This window comes from Amblyomma americanum, chromosome 10 (assembly GCF_052857255.1).
Source record: "Amblyomma americanum isolate KBUSLIRL-KWMA chromosome 10, ASM5285725v1, whole genome shotgun sequence".
NCBI lineage: Eukaryota > Metazoa > Arthropoda > Arachnida > Ixodida > Ixodidae > Amblyomma > Amblyomma americanum.
This window is the reverse complement of record NC_135506.1, coordinates 133,395,439-133,419,168: the sequence shown is the minus strand read 5'-3', so window position 1 is coordinate 133,419,168 and position 23,730 is coordinate 133,395,439. Positions and strand designations below refer to the sequence as shown.

General features: G+C 47.6%; 1 protein-coding gene across 1 annotated transcript in view; it reads left to right on the top strand.

Annotated features, from left to right (window-relative positions):
• The window catches only part of LOC144108726 (uncharacterized), a 282,666-nt gene extending 260,177 nt beyond the window's left edge, over window positions 1–22,489 (top strand). Inside the window, exon 9 of the mRNA XM_077641896.1 lies at window positions 22,284–22,489. Coding sequence (XP_077498022.1) covers window positions 22,284–22,463 — 180 coding nt within the window. The 3' untranslated portion in view covers window positions 22,464–22,489. The remainder of the gene's footprint in view (window positions 1–22,283) is intronic.
• The last annotated feature ends 1,241 nt before the right edge of the window (window positions 22,490–23,730 follow it).

The following is a 23,730-nucleotide window of genomic DNA, read 5'->3' as shown; positions in this document are numbered from 1 at the left end:
TCATGGAAACAACCAGTTAACCACGCGCAATGCCGAAGGTAGACAAACAGGAAAGAGCGGTAGGGTTTCAAGAGATGTACTCATGTCACGAAACCCTACCGGACTCGCCTTTGTGCACAATCGTTTATTTTCGCGGTGGCAAATTGCGCGCATTCCTGCGCTACACTATGGGTCTCACCAGGAAACGAAGACTCGACGGCTTGCAGTGACCGCTTTCTTCTCTTGCTTCGCGTCAAGAAAAAGCTGAAGTGGCTTCCACGGTTGAAGTCGAATCGTATTGTCAAGATGAAAAGGCTCCATGCTTCTCGGTGTGGTCACTTTTTGATAAAGGACGCGAACGGCTGCATGCATTGCTCACACGCGGCGCAAGCTACGATAAGCAGGAAACCCAAACGCAAGTTTGATGCAGCAATTCTGAAATTAGGCACAAACAGCACCCGCAAAACAGCTGCACAGACCATGTCACGGCGTGGCGTAAGGCCTAGCCGGATATCACGCCGGGATGCCCGGATGTCAGAGAGGGAGGAGTTGCTGCGTCCTGCTACGTGACTTGGCAGCCAGCGCGCTGGATTTTAACGGCGTTGGGAAGCACGCTAGGCGTTGTCGCGTGGCTATTAGCGTTGCGCGTGTCACAGCAAATGATTAGTGAACTGTTACAAAAGGGCAGTTAGACTAAGGCGCTTCGAGCCTCGGTGGCTTCGAGTGACCACAATCAGCCCGTCAAAGGCACTCAAAGTTGCATTGACGCGTCATTTTCAATTGCCAGATTTCCTACAGAGACTGTGTAGGTTGGAGTATGGGGGTTTAACGTCCCAAAGCGACTCAGGCTATGAGAGACGCCGTAGTGAAGGGCTCCCGAAATTTCGACCACTTGGGGTTCCTTAACGTGCACTGACATCGCACAGTACACGGGCCTCTAGAATTTCGCCTCCACCGAAATTCGACCGCTGCGGCCGGGATCGAACCCGCGTCTTTTGGGCCAGCAGCCGAGCACCGTAACCACTCTGCCTCCGAGGCGGCCGCACAAAGACTTTGTAAATAGCCGTGATATTAGAAATACAATTATTTTGATTTAATGCAATTATTATTTTGTGCTGTGAAGTATATGTTTAAATATTTATTTTATAATTATGCTGAGCTGCTCATGATCCAAACATTGCGAATAAATTTGCTTCTGTGGGCAGTGTCACATGCTCAAGAACACACCATTTCTCTGATGTGCACATTACCACACTTCAGCGCTCTGATGTGCACTTTAGTCTCGTGTGCACACTAGACTACGCCAACCCACTCTGGCGGGCACATCACAGTACACTAGCATAGTAGGATGTGTGCACCAGCACACGCCAAACCAGTCTAGTATATGATTTCTATATTATACATGTCTCTTTTTTTGCATTATAGGCATGTGTAATCAGGTGGGCAAGCAAAGGTCCATGAATTAGGCACTTATGTATTTTATGTCTATTTGTGTTATAAGATAGTTGTCCTTCTTACCTTTGCTATCTACATTTAACCTGTAGCAGTGAACCATTATGTGTTATTTTTTAACTCTTTCTGTGCCATTGTGATCATATGGCAGCAACACCTATTTGCTTCCATGTGATGCATTGATCTTTGTATTTGAGCAGCACTGACCAGAGGCCAGAAGTAACTCTTATCGACATCTTCTGCCGCAGAATGGTGCCAACCATTATATTCCCAATACTTCAAATAAACAGTGTTGGTGGACTTCCCCAAAATTTCAATCTGCCATTATCTCTTACTTGGCTAGAAGACAGCTCTGCTTATTGCAGCGACTAACACAAACCCGTGGGCACAAAAGATATATAGATTTTAACAATAACGCCTGTAAGTTACATCTTGCATTTTTAAATCTGCAAGGACTTTCTTTCGGTTTTTGTGATATGACTGAATTTCTATTTACTTTGCACCTATGAACAAAAGAACATTGAATTATACTTTAAAGTTAACGGTATTACATGCTCAAGGACAGAATTTTGGAAATCGCCTGACTAAACGTCACACTTCCATGGTGCTTTTTTATACAAGATGCATGATACCACCTCTCCCTTTTCAAGCAGCAGCAAGATATTGATTGTCTCTCCGAAAGGAAAAGCACATGCCTGTATCGACCTACTTGAGTACTAATAAAAGGTTTTTTATATTAAGGCATTGCTCCTTGAAAACCTAAGTTAAATATATATTCGGCTCAGTTTGCCCATACTTTGCCTATGTAATTCAACGGGTGTTTAAAACACAGCTTTGTCTAGGTAAATATAAACCTTCTGGAAACTCACTGATTTTTGTCAGCAGCATTGACAGTGTAAGTATAAGTTTTGTTGACACCTGTCGAATGCAGTCAACAGCATGGACAGTGTTGACAAGGTTAAGAATAAATTTTGTTGATGCCCGTTGAATGCAGTCAATAGCATCAAGTTTGGACAAGGTAAGTATAAAAATTGTTGACAACCGCTGATTGCAGTGAATAGCACTGGCAGTGTTAGTTCAGTACAATAAAATTTCGTTGACTGCTGTTGACTGTAGTCAACAAGCATTCTGTTTTTGTTGACTAATTGTTGATTCCATAAGATGTCAACAGTTGCTCAACGAAATGGCGATGCTGATTTTTGTAAGGGTTTCTCTTTTGAGCAAGGCTCCCCAGGCTCCCAACTGTAGACTAATACTTTTGTGATCACTTCCAAGGCTGTACTTCCCCTCTTCGTCCATTTCTATTATTTCAAGCTTCCTATACATCCCCTGCTGCATTAAGCAGTAGTCAATGGTCGTTTGCATGTTACAGGGTTCCCACGTGATTTGTCCCTCAGAACTAGTGTCTATATTTACAATAACTTGGTTGTGTCGCTCACAGACGTCTAGCATCAGCTTCCCCTTACAATCTGTGTGTCCATTAAGATCCTCGATGTGGCCATTCATGTGAAACAGCAGAATTATATCGGCACCTTCTCCAAACTGATTTATATCGTCATTGATACACTTAAATAGATTCATGTCTTCATGCCTGAATTTGTCTTCTGTCACTTAATAAACCACTCCTGGCCATGCCCTTTTACCGGCAATTGTACCTGATACCCAGATGTGTTCTTTGCAAGTTGACTTTATTCTTTGCAATTCTTTCCTTGACGTATCAGCATACCTAATCCTCCTCCCTTCCTCTCCGTTGTATTTCTGTTGCTCCATTCCCAAACATAGCCACCAATAAACGATGGATCTTCTGGATACTTGAGATGCGTCTCGTATAGCGCGTATATACCTACTTTTTCCTCCTTTAATTTATAACCACTTCGCTGTCTTTATACCGCCTTGGAAGTTTATCTGCCTGATCCTAGTGTTAAATTTCTTTTTTGTGGTTTCTTTGTGGACCTCCTAGTGGCCATTTTGTTGCGGTCAACCGCCATTGTTGCACTTTCTACTTTTCTTCTACGTACCCCTTCGCCCTGAGCTGCAGTGAACCCCCGAAAAAAGCTACTGCCCGGCCTACCAGGCGTCAGCCGACCTCGGCTCCTAGCCTTCCATTAAAATGGATGCCATCTCGTCTGAAGCCTCGGCCAAAGCCTGCCCTGTGCACTTCCCTGTTTATGTCTGCAACTTAAAAGCGTCTCTCCTGGCTTAACTTCCTTATCTTTCGATTTCCAGCCACAACGTCCTCGGCAGCTCCTCTGTTCCGTCCTTGCACCTGCGGCACTGTGCACACATGGACCTGGGTTAGCTGTGCTATTGCCCCTAAATCGTCATCTTCCGCCGCTAATTTTTCGACTACTTTTGCGGCATTAGCATTCAGAGCATCATTTATCCCCGCTGCTACCACTACCAAATTGCGCTCGGCAACATTCTCAGAAAGTTCGCTTTTTGTCTCTCTCAATACTGCGTCCATTGTCCTGCCTGGGAATGACCCCACTGCTACCCGCTTATTATCATTTACACGCTCCATTTGTCTTTTTGCACCTCCTCATGTTTGAGCCGCCACCATAAGCACTAAGGTTTTCTTTTCCACCCTCCTACCTACCAGATTATGCTGCCTCTTACCAGTGACCTGTGACCTGATACCTTAAGTTAGCTTTATCCGCTTCTCTCCATCGCCTCCGGACTTCCTAGCTGCCACGTGTGCGTAGCTGTTCCTGTCTGAACCTGCCTGACGTAATGCCTTATCGCTGTTTATGCCAAATGTTCGCCAATGTGACTTCGCTGGGTAGTGTCAGCCATTTTTGCCTCCAACAATGGACTTAACTGCACATCTCCAACCAAAAATGTTAACTTTAACCCAACGTTTCGAAGCTGACTCGGCTCCTTCATCAGGGGTGACTGAAGGCAGTAGCTAGCGTCTTTTAAGTATGGAGGGGAGGGGGGGGGGTGAAAAGAACGACCGCTGCATCGCGCAAGGCGCAGGGGAAGGGGAGGGGTTTTAGGCTGTTAGTCACGCTGGCGCACTGCAGGGAGGTGCTGAATGGCGACTTTTTTCGATGCGTTGAAGAGCGAAGTCCCTGGGCACATACTGGGGGCAGGTTTTCTTTTGTGCGGTTGATATTGTTCGGGGTAGTTTGGATATGCCAGGATTCGAGAAGGAGCCTCTTGTGGCAATTTTTTTGGTTCCGAGGATGCGGGTCTCTTCAAAGTTGATTCTATGGTCGGAGTCCTCGGAATGTTCGGCTACTGGATTGCGCTCTCTTCCGAATTTGCGGACATCGTTATTATGTTGCCGAATTCTTTCTTTGAAGTTTTTGGTTTCGCCGATGTAGCTTGCGTCGCAGTGGGCGCATGGAATTTGATAGACAATGCCTTGGGCTCTTTCTCTGGGCGGCCGGCCTTTGGGAACAGGGAGGCAAAGCGCAACAGTGTTTGTGGCCTTGTGCGCAACCTGGAGACCCGATTTTTCCAGGATTCGGGCAATGGTTTCTCTGACACCTCCGACATAAGATAAAGTGACGTATTTTGGTGGTGGCGTTGGTCTTTGTGCGTTGATATCTTGACGAATGTTGTGTTTTTGACGTCGAATGGTTTTCTGAATAAAGTCTTTTGGGTAGCCGTTCATGATTAGTTCTTTGAATATCGTGCGTTGTTCTTTTTTTCTGTCAAGTTCTGTGCTGCAGTGTGTCTCAATTCTTCTGAACAGCATCTTCACCCCTGATGCTTTATGGACTGTCGGGTGATTCGAAGAGAAGTGGAGATACCGGCCTTAGTGGGTTCGTTTGCGGTATACGGAGAACTGAAGGGTATTGTCGTTTCAAGACACGAGGACGTCCAAAAACGGCAGGGAGTTTTCTTGGTCCACCTCTAGCGTGAACTGAATGTCAGGTTCTACGGAATTTAAATGACGAAGGAAATTTCGAGTCTCAGATTTTTTGATGACGGCGAAGCAGTCGTCGACATACCTGAGGAAAATTCTTGGTTTCGGGTGGAATGAGTTCAGGGCTCTCTGTTCGACGTGTTCCATTGTTAAATTGGCAATGACGACAGAGATGGATGCTCCCATTGGTGTTCCTTTCACTTGTCGGGAAAAATTGCCCGTTTGACGAGAAGTATGTGTTTGATAGGCACAACTCCTGGAGTCGGCACACATCACTTACACTCAGCGGGGTTCGTGCGCTGAGTGTGTCGTCGCGTTGTAGGGCGTCACGGGTAGCGGCCACCGCAAGCTTCACGGGGATGTTTGTGAAAAGGGACACCACGTCAAAGGAGACAAGGCATTCGTCGGCCTCAAGGGTGGCTTGGGGCACCAGTTCAATGAAGCGATGGGTGTGTCTTGAACTCCGAGATGCCTTGCATGGTCTTGATGTACTTCTTCGCAAGCTGCATAGCGTCTAACCCGAAGTCTGCACGGATAGATTGAAAACTAAACATTTTGATAGACTTACCTCTCTGTTTGGGTTTGAAGACTTATAATAAACTGCACATCTCCAACCAAAAATGTTAACTTTAACCCAACGTTTCGAAGCCGACTCGGCTCCTTCATCAGGGGTGACTGAGGGCAGTAGCTAGCGTCTTTTAAGTATGGAGGGGAGGGGGGGGTGAAAAGAACGACAGCTGCATCGCGCAAGGCGCGGGGGAGGGGGAGGGGTTTTAGGCTGTTAGTCACGCTGGCGCACTGCAGGGAGGTGCTGAATGGCGACTTTTTTTCGATGCGTTGAAGAGCGAAGTCCCTGGGCATATACTGGGGGCAGGTTTCCTTTCGTGCGGTTGATATTGTTCGGGGTGGTTTGGATATGCCAGGATTCCAGATGGAGCCTCTTGTGGTAATTTGTTTCGGTTCCGAGGATGCGGGTCTCTACAAAGTTGATTCTATGGTCGGAGTCCTCGGAATGTTCGGCTACTGGCTGGATCCAGTTTATTATAAGTCTTCAAACCCAAACCAGACAGGTAAATCTGTCAAAATGTTTAGTTTTCAATCTATCCGTGCAGACATCGGGCTAGAAGCTATGCAGCTTGCGAAGAAGTACATCAAGACCATGCAAGGCATCTCGGTGTTCAAGACACACCTGGAATTCGCCAAGATATGCAAGGAAAACAAGGTTGTACCCCAGAGCCTACGACTACGATTCCTGGTCCCCACACCGGAAGGACGAAACATCATCAACAAGGCAGAAGAGCACCTAGTGACGGCACGGATACATGAGTGCCGTAGCGTGATTAGGAAGAAATAAATCTACGCCTTCTTCGCCCGCCGACAACTCGAGCACAAATTGCCCAACCTAGTGACGTCTATCGAGGCATTTGCCAAAGAATCCGCATCATCGGAAGCCGACAAACCTCGCACCAAGCAGACAGAGAAGTTGTCGAAACTTCAATGCCGGCCCGAACAACCCCCACCGGACCATTCTGATCTGGTAGCCAAGTTCTCCTCCAGGAAGCTCACAACCGCCGAAACGTCAATCCTAGCCAAGGTACACAAATTCAACCTCCAGGTTAACAGACCCCCCATTTCAGCAATCGTATCTGCGCTTGAAGTCGGTATCCGCCAACTGGAACCTGGTGTACGAGAAGAGGTCAGGCTCAAAACAATAGTTGTACTCAATTCAGTGCAAGCACGCCGAAAAGAATCAAACCTAAATCCGGACGAAAGGCAAGCCCTGCAAGACCTCAAGACAGACACCAACATAGTGATCCTCCCAGCTGACAAGAAAGCACAACAGTCGTTCTAGACAGACGGGACTACGAAGAGAAAATATCCACCTTATTCAGCAGTCAAGAATATGCAAAATTGAAGAAGGACCCCACAACCACTACCCAAGCAAGGCTAAACAAAACATTGAAAGAAGTATTCGAAAAACAACCCACCTTCCCAAACCTCTACCTTCAGTTATTGAGCACCAACGGATCGCTCCAGCATTCTACGGCCTGCCCAAAGTCCACAAACCGGGGATCCCTTTGCGCCGGATTTTCGACTTCCGGTGTTCCCCTCTTCGCTCGTTGTCAGAATACCTTCACAAACTAATATCCATAATCGCAGGAAAAACAGCGACCCATATCCGTCATTCCAGTCACTTCATTGAACTGGTGTCCCAGGCCACCCTTGAGGCCGACGAATGCCTTGTCTCCTTTGACGTGGTGTGCCTTTTCACAAACATCCCCGTGAAGCTTGCGGTGGCCGCTACCCGTGACGCCCTACAACGCGACGACACACTCAGCGCACGAACCCCGCTGAGTGTAAGAGATGTGTGCCGCCTCCAGGAGTTGTGCCTATCAAACACATACTTCTCGTCAAACGGGCAATTTTACCGACAAGTGAAAGGAACACCAATGGGAGCATCCATCTCTGTCGTCATTGCCAATTTAACAATGGAACACGTCGAACAAAGAGCCCTGAACTCATTCTACCCGAAACCAAAGATTTTCCGCAGGTATGTCGACGACTGCTTCGCCGTCATCAAAAAATCTGAGACTCGAAATTTCCTTCGTCATTTAAATTCCGTAGAACCTGACATTCAGTTCACGCTAGATGTGGACCAAGAAAACTCCCTGCCGTTTTTGGACGTCCTCGTGTCCCGAAACGACAATACCCTTCAGTTCTCCGTATACCGCAAACCAACCCAATAAGGCCGGTATCTCCACTTCTCTTCGAATCACCCGACAGTCCATAAAGCATCAGGGGTGAAGATGCTGTTCAGAAGAATTGAGACACACTGCAGCACAGAACTTGACAGAAAAAAAGACAACGCACGATATTCAAAGAACTCATCATGAACGGCTACCCAAAAGACTTTATTCAGAAAACCATTCGACGTCAAAAACACAACGTTCGTCAAGATATCAACGCATAAAGACCAACGCCACCACCAAAATACGTCACTTTATCTTATGTCGGAGGTGTCAGAGAAACCATCGCCCGAATCCTGGAAAAATCGGGTCTCCAGGTTGCGCACAAGGCCACAAACACTGTTGGGCTTTACCTACCTGTTCCTAAAGACCGGCCGCCGAGAGAAAGAGCCCAAGGCATTGTCTACCAAATTCCATGCGCCGACTGCGACGCAAGCTACATCGGCGAAACCAAAAATTTCAAAGAAAGAATTCGGCAACATAAGAACGAGGTCCGCAAATTCTCAAGAGAGCGCAATCCAGTAGCCGAACATTCCGAGGACTCCTGCCGTAGAATCAACTTTGATGAGTCCCGCATTCTCGGAACCGAAACAAATTACCACAAGAGGCTCCTTCTGGAATCCTGGCATATCCAAACCACCCCGAACAATATCAACCGCACGAAAGGAAACCTGCCCCCAGTATATGCCCAGGGACTTCTCTCTTCAACGCAACGAAAAAAAGTCGCCATTCAGCACCTCCCTGCAGTGCGCCAGCGTGACTAACAGCCTAAAACCCCTCCCCTCCCCCGCGCCTTGCGCGATGCAGCTGTCGTTCTTTTCACCCCCTCCTCCCCTCCATACTTAAAAGATGCTAGCTACTGCACTCAGTCACCCCTGATGAAGGTGCAGAGTCGGCTTCGAAACGGTGGGTTAAGGTTAACATTTTTGGCTGGAGAGGTGCAGTTTATTATAAGTCTTCAAACCCAACCAGACAAGTAAATCTGTCAAAATGTTTAGTTTTCAAACAATGGACTCAGCTGTTCTTGAAGTTTCTGCTTCTCTGCCCTCTCTACCTGTAGCTCTCTTTCTAGACCATCCAAACGTAACGCCAGATTGGTGTTTGCTTCGTCTGTCCTGTCCAGGCGCCCACTTAATACGCAGCATCTGCACATAAAATCCACGCTTCGGCCTCCTCTACAGATTCTAACCGCGTTTACTTCAATTTCACCAACGCCTCACACTCCTTGCATTTAATCTTTAGTTGCTTGACCATTTTAGCAGAACTAAATTATTGCTGAAGGGTTCGACAGAATCCTGTCTGGCGAGGGGGAAGCATATTGGAAGCACAAGAAACATACACTCGCCAAAGAAAAAATAGTTAACACATGACGTTTCGAGACACGTACGGGTCTCTTGTTCTCAAGGAGGCTGGGCGGAATGGGTCGCTACTTATAAGCGGACTTGAGTGCACAGTGAGTGGGCGCAGATATCGGGGAGATTCCCTCTCGTCCTGTTGATAGCATTCTTGGTCGTCTGTATGTAAAATTATTCGAGAAGTAATCGTGAAGATAAAGGTTTCTTCATGTCCAAGATTTTGGCGTTCTCCCAGTCAATGGAGTGCTGCATCATTTGGGCATGCTCTGCAAGTGCATTGAAGGAAGTGCGACCTTTCTTGACGTCATTCTTGTGTTCCCTTATTCTTCTTTTAAAATCGCCTAACTCGCCAATGTACGAAGCAACGCAATCCTTGCAGGGGATTTTGTATACAACGCCGTGGTAACATGTGCGCTCTACGCGGTCCTTCACGTGACACAGCTGCTGTTCCAGCTTGCTGGACGGTACGTGCGCAGTTCGAACGCTGTATTTGGCAAATATTCGCGCCAGAGCCTCACTTGTACCCCGGGAATACGGGACAGTCGCGCGTTTCTGTTGGCAAACAAACGGGCTGAGCAGGTTCCTTACAGCGGCGTTCCTGATTGCTTAGCATCTGAAGGGGGTAGCCATTATTTTCAAGGTCGACGCGAACTTTCTTCTGCTCGGAAGAGAGAAGGCCAGGGCTAGAACATAGACGGCCAGCTCGCTTGAACAGAGCGGACGCGACGGAGCGTTTGTGGCCTATGGGATGGACAGATTTAAAATCGAGGTACTTGCCGGTATGTGTGGGCTTTCAGTGTACGGTAGTGGCGAGCCCATCGGGAGTGCGGAGAACGAGAACATCGAGAAAAGCAATACTTCTGCGGCTTCTTTTTCCATTGTGAACAGAACTGTTGGTTGAAAAGAGTTGGGGTGGTCCAAAAACGGTTTGGCATCCTTCCGCAGAATTAGGCAGAAGCAATCGTCCACATAGCGTAAAAACTGTTTCGGACGAGTGTGAAACGACTGTAGGACCGAACTTTCAATACACTCCAGCGGGAGGTTGGCACAGGTAACGGACACAGATGCACCCATGGTCGTACCAAACACCTGCTTGTAATATACGTTGCTGAACACGAAATATGTGTTCTGAAGACAGAAGCTTAAGAGGCGGCACAGATCAACTGCTTCAAAAGGCGTGCGTTATGGTAGTGATGGGTATTCTTCCAGTGCCCTCTCACAGCATTCAACAGCGAAGTTATCTGGAACGCATGGGAAAATCGATTTCCCATCGAACGAGACCATGATGTCTTCGTTGTCATCCGCCATGGCCTTGAGTTTAGCAACGAAATCAGCGGAATCTTTCACGTATGTCGGCGTACGTTAACAAGAAGTCCAATAACCTGGAGCAGATACTTGGATAGGTTATACAATGGAGAACGCGTGAGGTCAACTATCGGCATGAGTGGTATGTCCGGTTTATGAATCTTAGGTAAGCCGTAAATAGCGGGTGCTGAGTCGTTATGACACAATAGCTGGTAGTAAAGGTACTTTTTCGCAGGAAGAACAAATCCGAAAACATCCGTTAGTAGTTTTTGAAGCCCTGTTTGTATTTTATTCGTGGGATCCCGGCTAAGCTTGGCGTAGGTGACCGCATCTTCGGTGAGTTCGGACATCTTTGAAAGGTACTGAGTGCGGTCTAGTGTCAGGGCTGCGTTTCCTTTGTCAGCCGGAAGGATTACTATCTTTTCGTTGCTCTTGAGTCTCTTTAGGGCATGCTTCTCGGATTTGGGTAAAGTGTAGGTTTTAGCAGACTGCTTTAAAAACGCTCCAATAGCACGTGAGCGTGCTTTAGCTTGAAGTTTTGGATCTACAAGACGAACTGCCTGCTCAACAGCAAGAGACAGTTGACCTACCCTGGGGTCAACGCCTGTGTTGAAACTCAAACCACGGCTTAGGAGTGCATGTTCTGCAGGATCCAAGTTGTGCGACGACAAGTTGTAAATTCCTGGTATAGCATGGCTGCATTAGGTGTTGCCGAGTAGGCGCAGAAACTTTGCTTCTTGGCTGGCGAACCTCTCCGCTTGGGTTCTGGATGAGACGTTGTTCGCATGCAGCAACACGTCGATGAAATCAGTGGAAAGAAGATCCTGAAGTCTGCGTTGAGAGAAAAATACTTCGTTTTCAAGGCGCTTGATAGTGGCCTTGGTGTCCATGATGCGGTCCTGAAGTAGACGCCGTTCTGCTTGAGCGATGGTTTTTCTTCCGAAGGGTGTCTTTACGAGTTGAGGTAAGCGAAGGGACTTCGGTATAAGCCCGTATGGTTTGCAACGGGAGTTGAAATGCAAGTGGCTCTGAAACGAGGCCAGTCTTGATTTCACGGAAACGAACTGATGGATTTTGGTAATCGCAGCGGGCCCATGTTTTCCGCGAAAGGCAACATAATCAAGGGTTCGACAGAATCCTGTCTGGCGAGGGGGATGCACATTGGAAGCACAAGAAACATACACTCGCCAAATAAAAATATTTAACACATGACGTTTCGAGACCCGTACGGGTCCCTTGTTCACAATGAGGATGGGCGGAATGGGCCGCTACTTATAAGCGGACTTGACTGTACCGTGAGCTGGCGCAGATATCGGGGAGATTCCCTCTCGTCTTGTTGATAGGTATTCTTGGTCGTCTGTATGAGAAATTATTCGAGAAGTAATCGTGAAAATAAAGGTTTCTTCGTGTCCAAGATTTTGGCTTTCTCCCAGTCAATGGAGTGCTGCATCATTTGGGCATGCTCTGCAAGTGCATTGAAGGAAGTGCGACCTTTCTTGACGTCATTGTTGTGTTCCCTTATTCTTCTTTTAAAATCGCCTGACTCGCCAATGTATGAAGCATCGCAATCCTTGCAGGGGATCTTGTATACAACGCCGGGGTAACATGTGCGCTCTAGGCGGTCCTTCACGTGACACAGCTGCTGTTTCAGCTTGCTGGACGGTACGTGTGCAATTCGAACGCCTTATTTGGCAAATATTCGCGCCAGAGCGTCACTTGTACCCCGGGAATACGGGACAGTCGCGCGTTTCTGTTGCCCAACAAACTGGGGCTGAGCAGGTTCCTTACAGCGGCGTTCTTGATTGTTTAGCATCTGACGGGGGTAGCCATTATTTTCAAGGTCGACGCGAACTTTCTGCTGTTCGGAAGAGAGAAGGCCAGATCTAGAACATAGACGGCCAGCTCGCTTGAACAGAGCGGACGCGACGGAGCGTTTGTGGCCTATGGGATGGGCAGATTTAAAATCGAGGTACATGCCGGTATGTGTGGGCTTTCGGCATACGGTAGTGGCGAGCCAGTCGGGAGTGCGGAGAACGAGAACATCGAGAAAAGCAATACTTCTGGCGGCTTCTTCTTCCATTGTGAACTGAACTTGTTGGTTGAAACGAGGTGAGGTGGTCCAAAAACGGTTTGGCATTCTTGCGCTGAATTACGGAGAAGCAATCGTCCACATACCGTAAAAACAGTTTCGGACGAGTATGAAACGATTGTAGGGCCGAACTTTCAATACACTCAAGCGCGAGGTTGGCACAGATTACGGACAAATATGCACTCATGGCCGTACCAAACACTTGCTTGATAATACGTTGCTGAACACGAAATATGTGTTCTGAAGACAGAAGCTAAAGAGGCCCTTAATATTAATATTTAAGCTTATTTTCATATTTAGGACTGGCCTCGTTTCAGAGCCACTTGCATTTCACCTCCCGTTGCAAAGCATACGGGCTTATACCGAAGTCCCTTCGCTTACCTCAAATCGTAAAGACACCCTTCGGAAGAAAAACTATCGCTCAAGCAGAATGGCGTCTCCTTCAGGACCGCATCATGGGCACCAAGGCCACTATCAAGCGCCTTGAAAATGAAGTATTCTCTCAACGCAGACTTCAGGATCTTCTTTCCACTGATTTCATCGACGTGTTGCTGCATGCAAACTACGTCTCATCCAGAACACAAGCGGAGAGGGTCGCCAGCCTAGAAGCAAAGTTCCTGCGCCTACTCGGCAACACCGAATGCAGCCATGCTAAAACAGAAATTTACAACTTGTCGTCGCACAACTTGGATCCTGCAGAACAATAACTCCTAAGCTGTGGTCAGAGCTTCAACACAGGCGTTGCCCCCAGGGTAGGTCAACTGACTTGTGCTGTTGAGCAGGCAGTTCGTCTTGTAGATCCAAAACTTCAAGCTGAAGCACGCTCACGTGCTATTGGAGAGCTTTTAGAGGAGTCTGCTGAAACCGACACTTTACCCATGTTCGAGAAGCATGCCTTAAAGAGACTCAAGAGCAACGAAAAGATCGTAGTCCTTCCGGCTGACAAAGGAAACGCAACCCTGATACTAGACCGCACTCAGTACCTTTCAAAGATGTCAGAACTCATCGAAGATGCGGTCACCTACGCCAAGCTTAGCCGGGATCCCACGAAGAAAATACAAATAGAGCTTCAAAACCTACTAACGGATGTTTTCAGATTTGTTCCTCCTGCGAAAAGGTACGTTTACTACCAGCTATTGTGTCATAACGGCTCAGCACCCGCTATTTACGGCTTACCTAAGATTCACAAACCGGGCATACCACCCAGGCCGATAGTTGACTTCACGCGTTCCCCGTTGTACAACCTATGCAAGTACCTGCACCAGGTTATTGGACCTCTTGTTGGACGTACGCCGACATACTTCAAAGATTCCGCTGATTTCGTTGCTAAACTCAAGGCCGTGGCGGTTGACAGCGAAGACTTCATGGTCTTGTTCGATGTGAAATCGATGTACACATGCGTTCCAGCAAACATCGCTGTTGAATGCTGTGAGAGGGCACTGGAAGAATACCCATCACTACCATCCCGTAAGCCTTTTGAAGCAGTTGATTTGTGCCGCCTCTTAAGCTTTTGTCTTCAGAACACATATTTCGTGTTCAGCAACGTATATTACAAGCAGGTGTTTGGTACGGCCATGGGTGCATATGTGTCCGTAACCTGTGCCAACCTCGCGCTGGAGGGTATTGAAAGTTCGGCACTACAATCGTTTCATACTCGTCCGAAACTGTTTTTACGCTATGTGGACGATTGCTTCTGCGTATTTCAGCGCAAGGATGCCAAACCGTTTTTTGGACCATCTCAACTCTTTCCAACCAACAGTTCTGTTCACAATGGAAGAAGAAGCCGCAGAAGTATTGCTTTTCTCGATGTTCTCGTTCTCCTCACTACCGATGGGCTAGCCACTACCATATACCGAAAGCCCACACATACCGGCAAGTACCTCGTTTTTAAATCTGCCCATCCCATAGGCAACAAATACTCCGTCGCGTCCGCTCTGTTCAAGCAAGCTGGTCGTCTATGTTCTAGCCCTGGCCTTCTCTCTTCCGAGCAGCAGAAAGTTCGCGTCGACCTTGAAAATAATGGCTACCCTCGTCAGATGCTAAACAATCAAGAACGCCGCTGTAAGGAACCTCCTCAGCCCCAGTTTGTTGGGCAACAGAAACGCGCGACTGTCCCGTATTCCCGGGGTACAAGTGAGGCTCTGGCGCGAATATTTGCCAAAAACAGCGTTCGAACTGCGCACGGACCGTCCAGTAATCTGAAACAGCAGCTGTGTCACGTGAAGGACCGCCTAGAGCGCACATGTTACCCCGGCGTTGTATACAAGATCCCCTGCAAGGATTGCGATGCTTCATACATTGGCGAGTCAGGCGATTTTAAAAGAAGAATAAGGGAACACAACAATGACGTAAAGAAAGGTCGCACTTCCTTCAATGCACTTGCAGAGCATGCCCAAATGATGCAGCACTCTATTGACTGGGAGAACGCCAAAATCTTGGACATGAACAAACCTTTATCTTCACGACTACTTCTCGAATCATTTTACATGCAGACGACCAAGAATGCTATCAACAGGACGAAAGGAATCTCCCCGATATCTACGCCCACTCACTGTGCAGTCAAGTCCGCTTATAAGTAGCGGCCCATTCCGCCCATCTTCATTGTGAACAAGAGACCCGTACGAGTCTCGAAACGTTATGTGTTAAATATTTCTTTGGCGAGTGTATGTTTCTTGTGCTTGCAATAAATTATTGCTATCAGAAATTGCTTGAATATCCTCAGGCATGAAGAAAAGAAACCCGCAAGCACGTGCTCAAATAAAATTTTGTCTACCACAAAAGCCGGTCAGAAGAAAAAAGGGATAAATACTGGTCTAAACTAGTCAACTCACAAAGGAGCACTAGAGATCTGTAGCTGCCGGTCGGAAAAGACACGGCCGTTGGGCCAGTGACCTGCTCTTTCCCGAAAACTTCCACTAACTAGCCTAGGTCTAAACCTAGTCTAAATATAAACTATCGAAACATAAAACGAAAGAACTCATCTATATATCGCAGTCACGGCGCTCTCGCAGTCGTCCGTCCGTACGATCCCGGTCACCCCGCCTAATTCGAAGAGCACCGAAACAAACATCCGCACCGCACCGGAAAAGTACATCCAAATGCCATCTAGCGACAGCGACACGGGTCGACACAGGTCAAGGGCGGCCCATCTTGTCTGCAGGCATGTCAGTTGGCTCCTTTCGGTATGTCGCGCTACTGTTTGGTGAAAGGCTCACGACACAAGTGGACACCATGAAAACTAAACATTTTGACAGATTTGCCTGTCTGGTTGGGTTTGAAGACTTATAATAAATTGTACATCTCCAACCAAAAATTTAACTTTAACCCCACGTTTCGAAGCGACTGGGCTCCTTCATCAGGGGTGACTGAGGGAGGTAGCTGGCGTCTTTTAAGTATGGAGAAGAGGAGGGGGTCCCACAGCTGTCGTTCCTTTGACCGCCTCCTCCCCTCCATACTTAAAAGGCGCTAGCTACTGCCCTCAGTCACCCCTGATGAAGGACCCGAGTCGGCTTGGAAACGTTGAGATAAATGTAAATTTTTGGTTGGAGATGTACAGTTTATTATAAGTGGACACCACAGACATGTTCTTTTGCTCGTCGACATAGCGCTACACGAATGACCATAACGCTAGCGATATCGCAGCCTGGCGACCGCCGGTTGTGTGCTTGCTGCCTAGCCGTACCTCGACCAGGCAGTGAAAACAACAATATAAAAAACAACACCCGCATGAGTTTTTTCGCGTCGGAGCGTTTAGGCGAGAAGGAGCGCGGTGCATCGAACCGAGCTCACATGGTAGCCGACAAAATGGAGCCCCGCCACGATTCTCTCGATCCCAGTTAGCAGTTGCTAGAAGGCGTTGCAATGCAGTTTTCTGGTGCGTTGCGTGCGGGGAGGAGGAAGGAACCGCTGAAGGCTTGATACTTTGCTGTAAAGGGATTCACCCCACAGTGGAAAGCAGCGGGGATGATTTATCGAAGGTATTGGGGTTTAAGGACCGTGAAGAGAAAGTAGATTTTAAGTGGGAAGAAGTAACGAAGCGAAGGTTATCTGAGAGGTGGCTAAAATCAAGACAAGAGTAAAATTTCAGAAGTCATGGCTAGGTGGCTTGAACCACCGCCCGATTTAAATAGTTCAGCCTTTATACATTCATCAATCAATTATTCAATAAATCAGTCAGTCAGTCAATCAATCAATCAATCAATCAATCCATCAATCCATACGTCCGTCCGTCCGTCCGTCCATCCAGAGCTCCCCCCCCCCCCCCCCCCCACACGTTGTATAGCACCTTTTCTTCCCACTGTGAATGGATGGATGGAAGGTACGAGCGTCCCCTTTTAAACGGAGCGATGGTTGTTGCCACCATGCTCTGCTTATTTTTCTTTCTTTTTGTTAAACTGTGTTGCAAGTTGTAAAAATTCGTCAATTTCTTTAAGTACGTCTACCTGCAATTTTAACCATATGTCACCTCTCTGCTTTTGAGCCACCAATCTTCCCATCAGTTTCCTTCCCATCGACTCAATAGCCTAATTACCCGATTTGTCTCCACGACCCTCCTTTCCGTTTCGCGAGCCTGCCTCTGGACCTCTGGGATTGTTCATATGGTCACATGCACACTCTCAGAGGCCTCTCTAAGCCTACGCATCCCCACCTCCAACGGCGTCTCAAGATTCTGGCTCCTCACCTGCAGTACATCATTGAGACCAGCATGGATGACCACAAGGTGTTCGCCATCCATGCTGCCCACCACCACCTCCCGGGCTCTGGCCATTGCATCCACGATGCACTTTCCCGACTGAGCCTCCACCTGCACCCGCCTGTCTGCCTTCACTGCCGTCAGAACGCCTCCCTCAACCCTCGCTACATTCGAGTCCCCGACCACCAGAACTCTCCTGCGCCCCAAACGTTCGCTTCCTAATTCCATCTGTTGGCCTCCGGATCGCTCTAGCTGACTCTCCTGCCGCTGTACGCTATTGTCGCGAGTTTCCATGCCCGCTTTAACCTTTTTCATTTCGTTCTCATTTTTCTCACTCAATGCTCGCTGCACTACAACACTGTACTCGACGAGCCTCGTCCCCCACCTGACCCTTCTCCGAACTGGGGTGCCCAGCCGGCCGCGACCTGAGCGCTTCAACCTGTTTTTCTAGCTGGGTCCGCTTTTCCCGCTCTTCTTTAATCTCGCCCACCATTCGCTTCAACAGGGCGGCATTATTCTCCTCCTTTTTAATCAAATCGGCGACCTGAGCTTCCAGCTTAATCCGTGCCTCTCGTTCGACCTGCCGGTCTGCATTAAGTGCATTAAACCCAGCTTCCCATTCCCCTTTTAAAGCATGAACGGCGTCCCCAAACCGCTTGCACATCTTACACACGAAGCTAGCCTCATCCGCCTCGGCTAAGCTCCCGAACCCTGTCTCATCTAAGTAACACCAACGGTCGCACTCCTGGCACTGTACTAACTCCCCGTCCTTGTCCTCCTTAACTTTCCTAGCTTGCCGACCCATCGTCTGGCCGACTACGCCTTGTGAAAGCCCGCCAAAATTCCTATGCGTAAAAACCCGCCAAGAATATTACACAAAACTTCGGCACTACGCAACGTAAAAGCCCGCCAAAATTCCCAGAGAAGAAACCTTCGGCACTAGTCAACGTAGGAGCCCGCTAAAACTCCTGCACAAAAACCTTCGGCACTGCGCAACCTAAATGGCCAGAAATCGCCCCCTTGCAGCTTGCTGCTGATGCCGTTCTGGTGTCGCTGCGAATTGCTTCACTTTGTTGCCAGTGACAGTGCGCTCCATCGAAAGTTGCGGCGTTACTTTGGTTACGTAGGCCGAGCTGCGACTAACACCAGCCAGAAAGGATCCCAATTAGAAAGTTCCTTGGTCACCACATAGATTCAGTTCAAGTGCGGACGGAAGGCTACAAAAATACACAGAGGTGTTCTGTGAGCATCCTGCCGTGAGCTGCCGCCGCTTCCAAATTGCTGGAAAACGTTCTTTGCATCTTCCTGCTGATGCCGTTGTGGTGACAGTGCGAATGGATTGGCTTCTCTGCCAGTGACAGTGGGCTCCTAATACCCCAGGAAGATTTTGGAAATAATAAATCCGCAAGCAACTCGCACCAACGCTCTAACGAATCCAGCAGGCGAGGATGCCAGTGATAGTTAATTCACCGCGCTTTTGTATCTATTTTCACAGACGGAACTGCCTCACCATCGCCCACTCCGCCTACAGTAGCACTTCCAGCAATGTCGCCCATCTAAATCACAGCGCAGGGTATTGAAAACCTTATCGACGGAATTAAACATTCGTCAGCCGCTGCAGTGGACGAAATCAACTCAAAAATACTGAAAAACACAAAACACATTCCTGCCATTTATCTCTCATTATTTTTTCTGCAATCGCTGTCGACAAGTACCTTACCAGGCGACTGGAATGTGGATGGGTCACTGCGGCCCACAAATTAGGTAAAAAGGATTCTTCGCTAATCTATCGTCCCATCTCCTTAACCAGTGTGCCTTGCAAAATAATGGAACATGTCATCTATTCTCATATCTTAAGGTTTCTAGATTCAAACTTCCTTGATTCTTCTCAGCACGGGTTTCGTAGGGGGTCTCCTGCGAAACCAAACTGACAATGTTCACTCACGACGTGGATGCTAACCTTGACCGTAACCTCCAGACCGATACGTTACTTTTAGATTTCGCGAAAGAATTTGACAAGGTACCTAAGCCGCGCCTAATACTAAAACTCGCCCTTTTAAATTTACACCCTGCTATCCTGGAATGGATTAAAGAATTTCTATCTAACCGCTCTCAGTTCGTTTCTATTAGCAACCACCGCTCAAGCGCTCTCCCTGTTAAACCTGGCGTGCGTCAGGGGTATGTGCTGGGCCCACTCTTGTTTCTAATATATATGAATAATCTAACTTTGCAGGCAAGAAGTTTGCAGGCAAAGAGTGGATGCAGCTGGCAAAGGATAGGGTTAATTGGAGAGACATGGGAGAGGCCTTTGCCCTGCAGTGGGTGTAGTAAGGCTGATGATGATGATGATGAATCTAGCTTCACATGTGTCATGCAAAATTCTTATCTTCGCAGATGAGTGCGTAATTTGTCGCACTCTCACTAACGTTTCTGATCAAAGGGTCCTTCAAAACGAACTTAACAGCCTCCATAAGTGGTGTGACCTCTGGCTAATGAAGCAACATGCTAACAAATGCAAACCCGTTTCCTTTCATCGTCAACGCAACCCCCTTATTTTTTTCTATGCAGTTGCTAACTCGTTTATAGAAAGCGTCCTATCGTTGAGGTATCTTGGTACCACCGTCTGCAGCGATCTTTCTTGGCGAACACACATTATCACAATCATATAATCTGCTACCAGATCTCTAGCACTCATGAAACGTCATCTTCGTCATGTCCTGCAACACGCGAAGCTTCTCGCTTATAAAATTATCACCTGGCAAAAACTGGATTACGCCAGCCCTATCTGGAGCCCACACTATGCATATCTAACATATGAACTCGAATCAGTTCAAAACCGCAACCATTTGTTTCGTTCACTCTGAATAGTCATAAGCCACCAGCGTTACAGCTCTGAAGAAGAATGCTTGTCTTGAAAGCCTCGCTGGCCGCCGCCGCATCGCCAGCCTCTGTTTGCTCCACAAGTTTTTCCATAGCCATCTAAATCAACCGACCTACATTACTCATCCGAACCGCATATCTAACCGCAATGCCCATCCGTTTCAGATTGCCCGCCCTCTGTCCCGTACTGCAACTTTTTCATGCCCATTTTTTCCCCGAATTGTTGTGGACTGGAATGCCCTCCCCACCGATATCGCTCCCATCAGGCACCTGTCTGTGTTTTCAGATGCTCTAAACACTTATATTTCAAGGAAATGACTTGTACTTGTTGACGAATATTTCAAGGAAATGACTTGTACTTGTTGATGAATATGTTAACCCACCCCTTAAGTAATACCCCCTGAAGGGGGTCTTTAACGTGAATAAAGTGAAGTGAAGGGAAGTTACACTAGTTACATAGGCAGAGCTGCGACCAACACCAGCCAGAAAGGATGCCAAGTACAAATATCGAAGGCCACCGCGTAGATTCAGCACAAACGTTGACAGCAGGCTCTAAAAATACACCGAAGTGTTAAGTGAGCGTCCTGCCGCGAGCTGCCACCGCTGCAAAATGACTCGAGAACTCCTTTTGCAGCTTCCTGCTGATTCTGTTGTGGTTTCGCTGCGAATTGCTTCAGTTCGTTGCCAGTGACATGCGCTCCGACAAAATTTGCGGCGTTACTTTGGTTATGTAAGCCGAGTTGACAACAACACCAGCCAGAAAGGATCACAAGCAGAAAGTTCCAAGGCCACCCTGTAGATTTAGCACAAACGTTGAGTGAAACCTACAAAAATACACAAATGTGTTCAGTGAGCTTACTGCCTCGAGCTGCCGCTGCTTCCAAGTCCGGTCGTTCGAACTTTTTTGTCTTAACGCCTACTCGGCTTTGTTAACTCTGTACAACATGCGAGGCTACACGTTATTACACGCTTAAGACACAAAATTTCATCAACGCGCTGCGGTCACTAGAACAGGAGTTCCTATTAAATTAGAAGGAATGTGTCTGTTTTTGCAGTTCTTGGTCCAGATGTTACGAAACCGCATGCATGAGCTGAGTGTCCGCGTCGCCACTGGCGGATTAGTGTGGCATGCCTCCCATCATGAATTCCTGAGACCGGGAACGAATCACGTGCCTTTGCTTTGCTGTTGCCCATCTTGCAAACTGCGTCCCGCAGGTCAGCCGCCCTACCTCGATCGCTGCTATGTTTTATGGCACTTTTTTATAAGGTCACAGAGGAGAAATTTCATTTGGTTTTTATCAAAAGAGACCTCTCTTGTTAAAAACCGACCTTTCATAAGCTACATGATGCCAAAAGATGAAATACAGGCGCCACTCGAATTCACCGCAATTTTTCGCGAATAAAATGCGTGCGTCGACACGAATTTTCTGTCGTGGATCGCTGAGGATATGCTACAAAGGCATTAATTACGAAACGGTGCAACCCGGCTTTTTCGTAAAGAAGGCGGGATTACTTTTTAATCCTAATTGTTCTGAGATGAATTTGTCTTTTCCAGCCAGACAAATCTTAGCACACATAGAAAGAGCAATACTTTTACTGAGCCGAAGTTTTGTAGCGAAAGCTACAGTGGCCACGAACTCGTAGTTTCGTAGTGCTCGCAATCCACCGTGATGGCACCGCACCACCTGGCCAACCACGGGACAGGTCACGTGACCAACCGCGTAACGAACCATGTGACCAGGCATGGCGCAACCTCCTCGCCATCTGACGTGACGTCAGAGGAGCCAAGCTATGCCTTAGCTTTCACAACATATATACTGGCATAGCCGAGCTAAGTCACTGCCAAATTTTCTAAGTGTCCTGCAATGAAATGAGCCACCGCTAACAAATTTTGTTCTGGTGTATGCAGCTGCGCAGGTTCATCATGCCGCTCGACGACCTGGTGTTCAGGCGCGTAGGCTGGGCCTTCTTCGATTCGGCTTTTGAAACATACAACAACTGCAGTGGCCAGAGCTTCCCCCGACTAACTGCGGCCAAGGAAATCCTAGAGGAGAACCGCAACCGAAAGTTCATTGCTTACACGCACTGAATGCATTTTGGAACAACTTGCCATGCAAACGGAGTGTTCTGTATTTGAAATATGCCAGTAAAAGGTGTAATACGACTTGTCTTCACTATTTACTGCACTAGGAAGTTTCATCGAGCAAATGCTGCCTAAAGTCAGCTGGTAAACTTGTGCAATTCGGCCTTATAAGACTGCGACTGAATGTGGTAAGCCAACTCCATTATTATGCATATGTGTTAACCTGCCTACGACAAAATACATTTTAGAAAAATATCTGCGGGGCTCACTTACGTATCACTCTATCAGCTGTCTTTGGTTTGACCTAAAACGTAGATTTGGGCCTGCACTAAAAGTGTCGTGACTTGGTTTACCCCACTCACATTTCGCCCTAACGGTATACAGTTTCTTTCCTTCGCGACGTAGAATATGGAGGCGCTCGTTGAAGCGACAGCCCTTTGCTTCTTGACGAATTCGTCTTCATCCGGTCGCAGAGCATCGTGGTAAGAAAAAAAAAAAATCTTACGGCTCGTTCCGCTTTCTGTATATTTGGTTTCGTCCACATCTTGAAGTTTTGCTGACGACGTAATTTTCCTTTGAATCTTCGGACCCCGATTACCAGTCGATACTAAAGATGGCTCAAGGTTCGGTATCTTCGGCACGAAAGAAGACTAAGTGCAACATTAAAATCTGCTTCCTGAAATAACCGTCTTAGACATTTAATATTTCTCCGTCACCCCTGTATAGAATTCAGCTCGCCAGGACAGCATTTCGTATCAGCCTGAGTGACAGCAGGTTGCGTAATTTTTTTTCCCGATGGTATCCGGTTCATTTGGAATTGAAAAAATTTCCAGTCGATCAACACCGCTTTGTCGCACAATGCGGTGCTTCAGGTGCAGCAGGTGCTACGGCTTAGCAGCCGAGCGCCTTAACCACTAAGAGAACGCTTCAATTTCAGCGGCGGTGGCACGGTGCTCCTAGAGCGGCGTACTGCTGAAGAACGCTAGTCGAAGACCGAGTATGTGTCTAAAACTAACTATAACTACTCTGATATGAAGTGTATGATAGATGGGTTTCTTGAGAACACAAAAGGCAGCCGTGTACGTGTAATTTGTGCTACATCCTGACTACCCTATTTCTTGCATGCGAAATGGCCCATGTTTTAGGCCATAGCAACAGAGTTTGCATGTAGAGTTAAAATAGTGCTACCACCACGAGCGTCGAGAAAAATCTGGAGCAACTGCAACCTACAGACGTTTATGTAACGGGAGTATTCAAAGAGCGTATCTCGCGC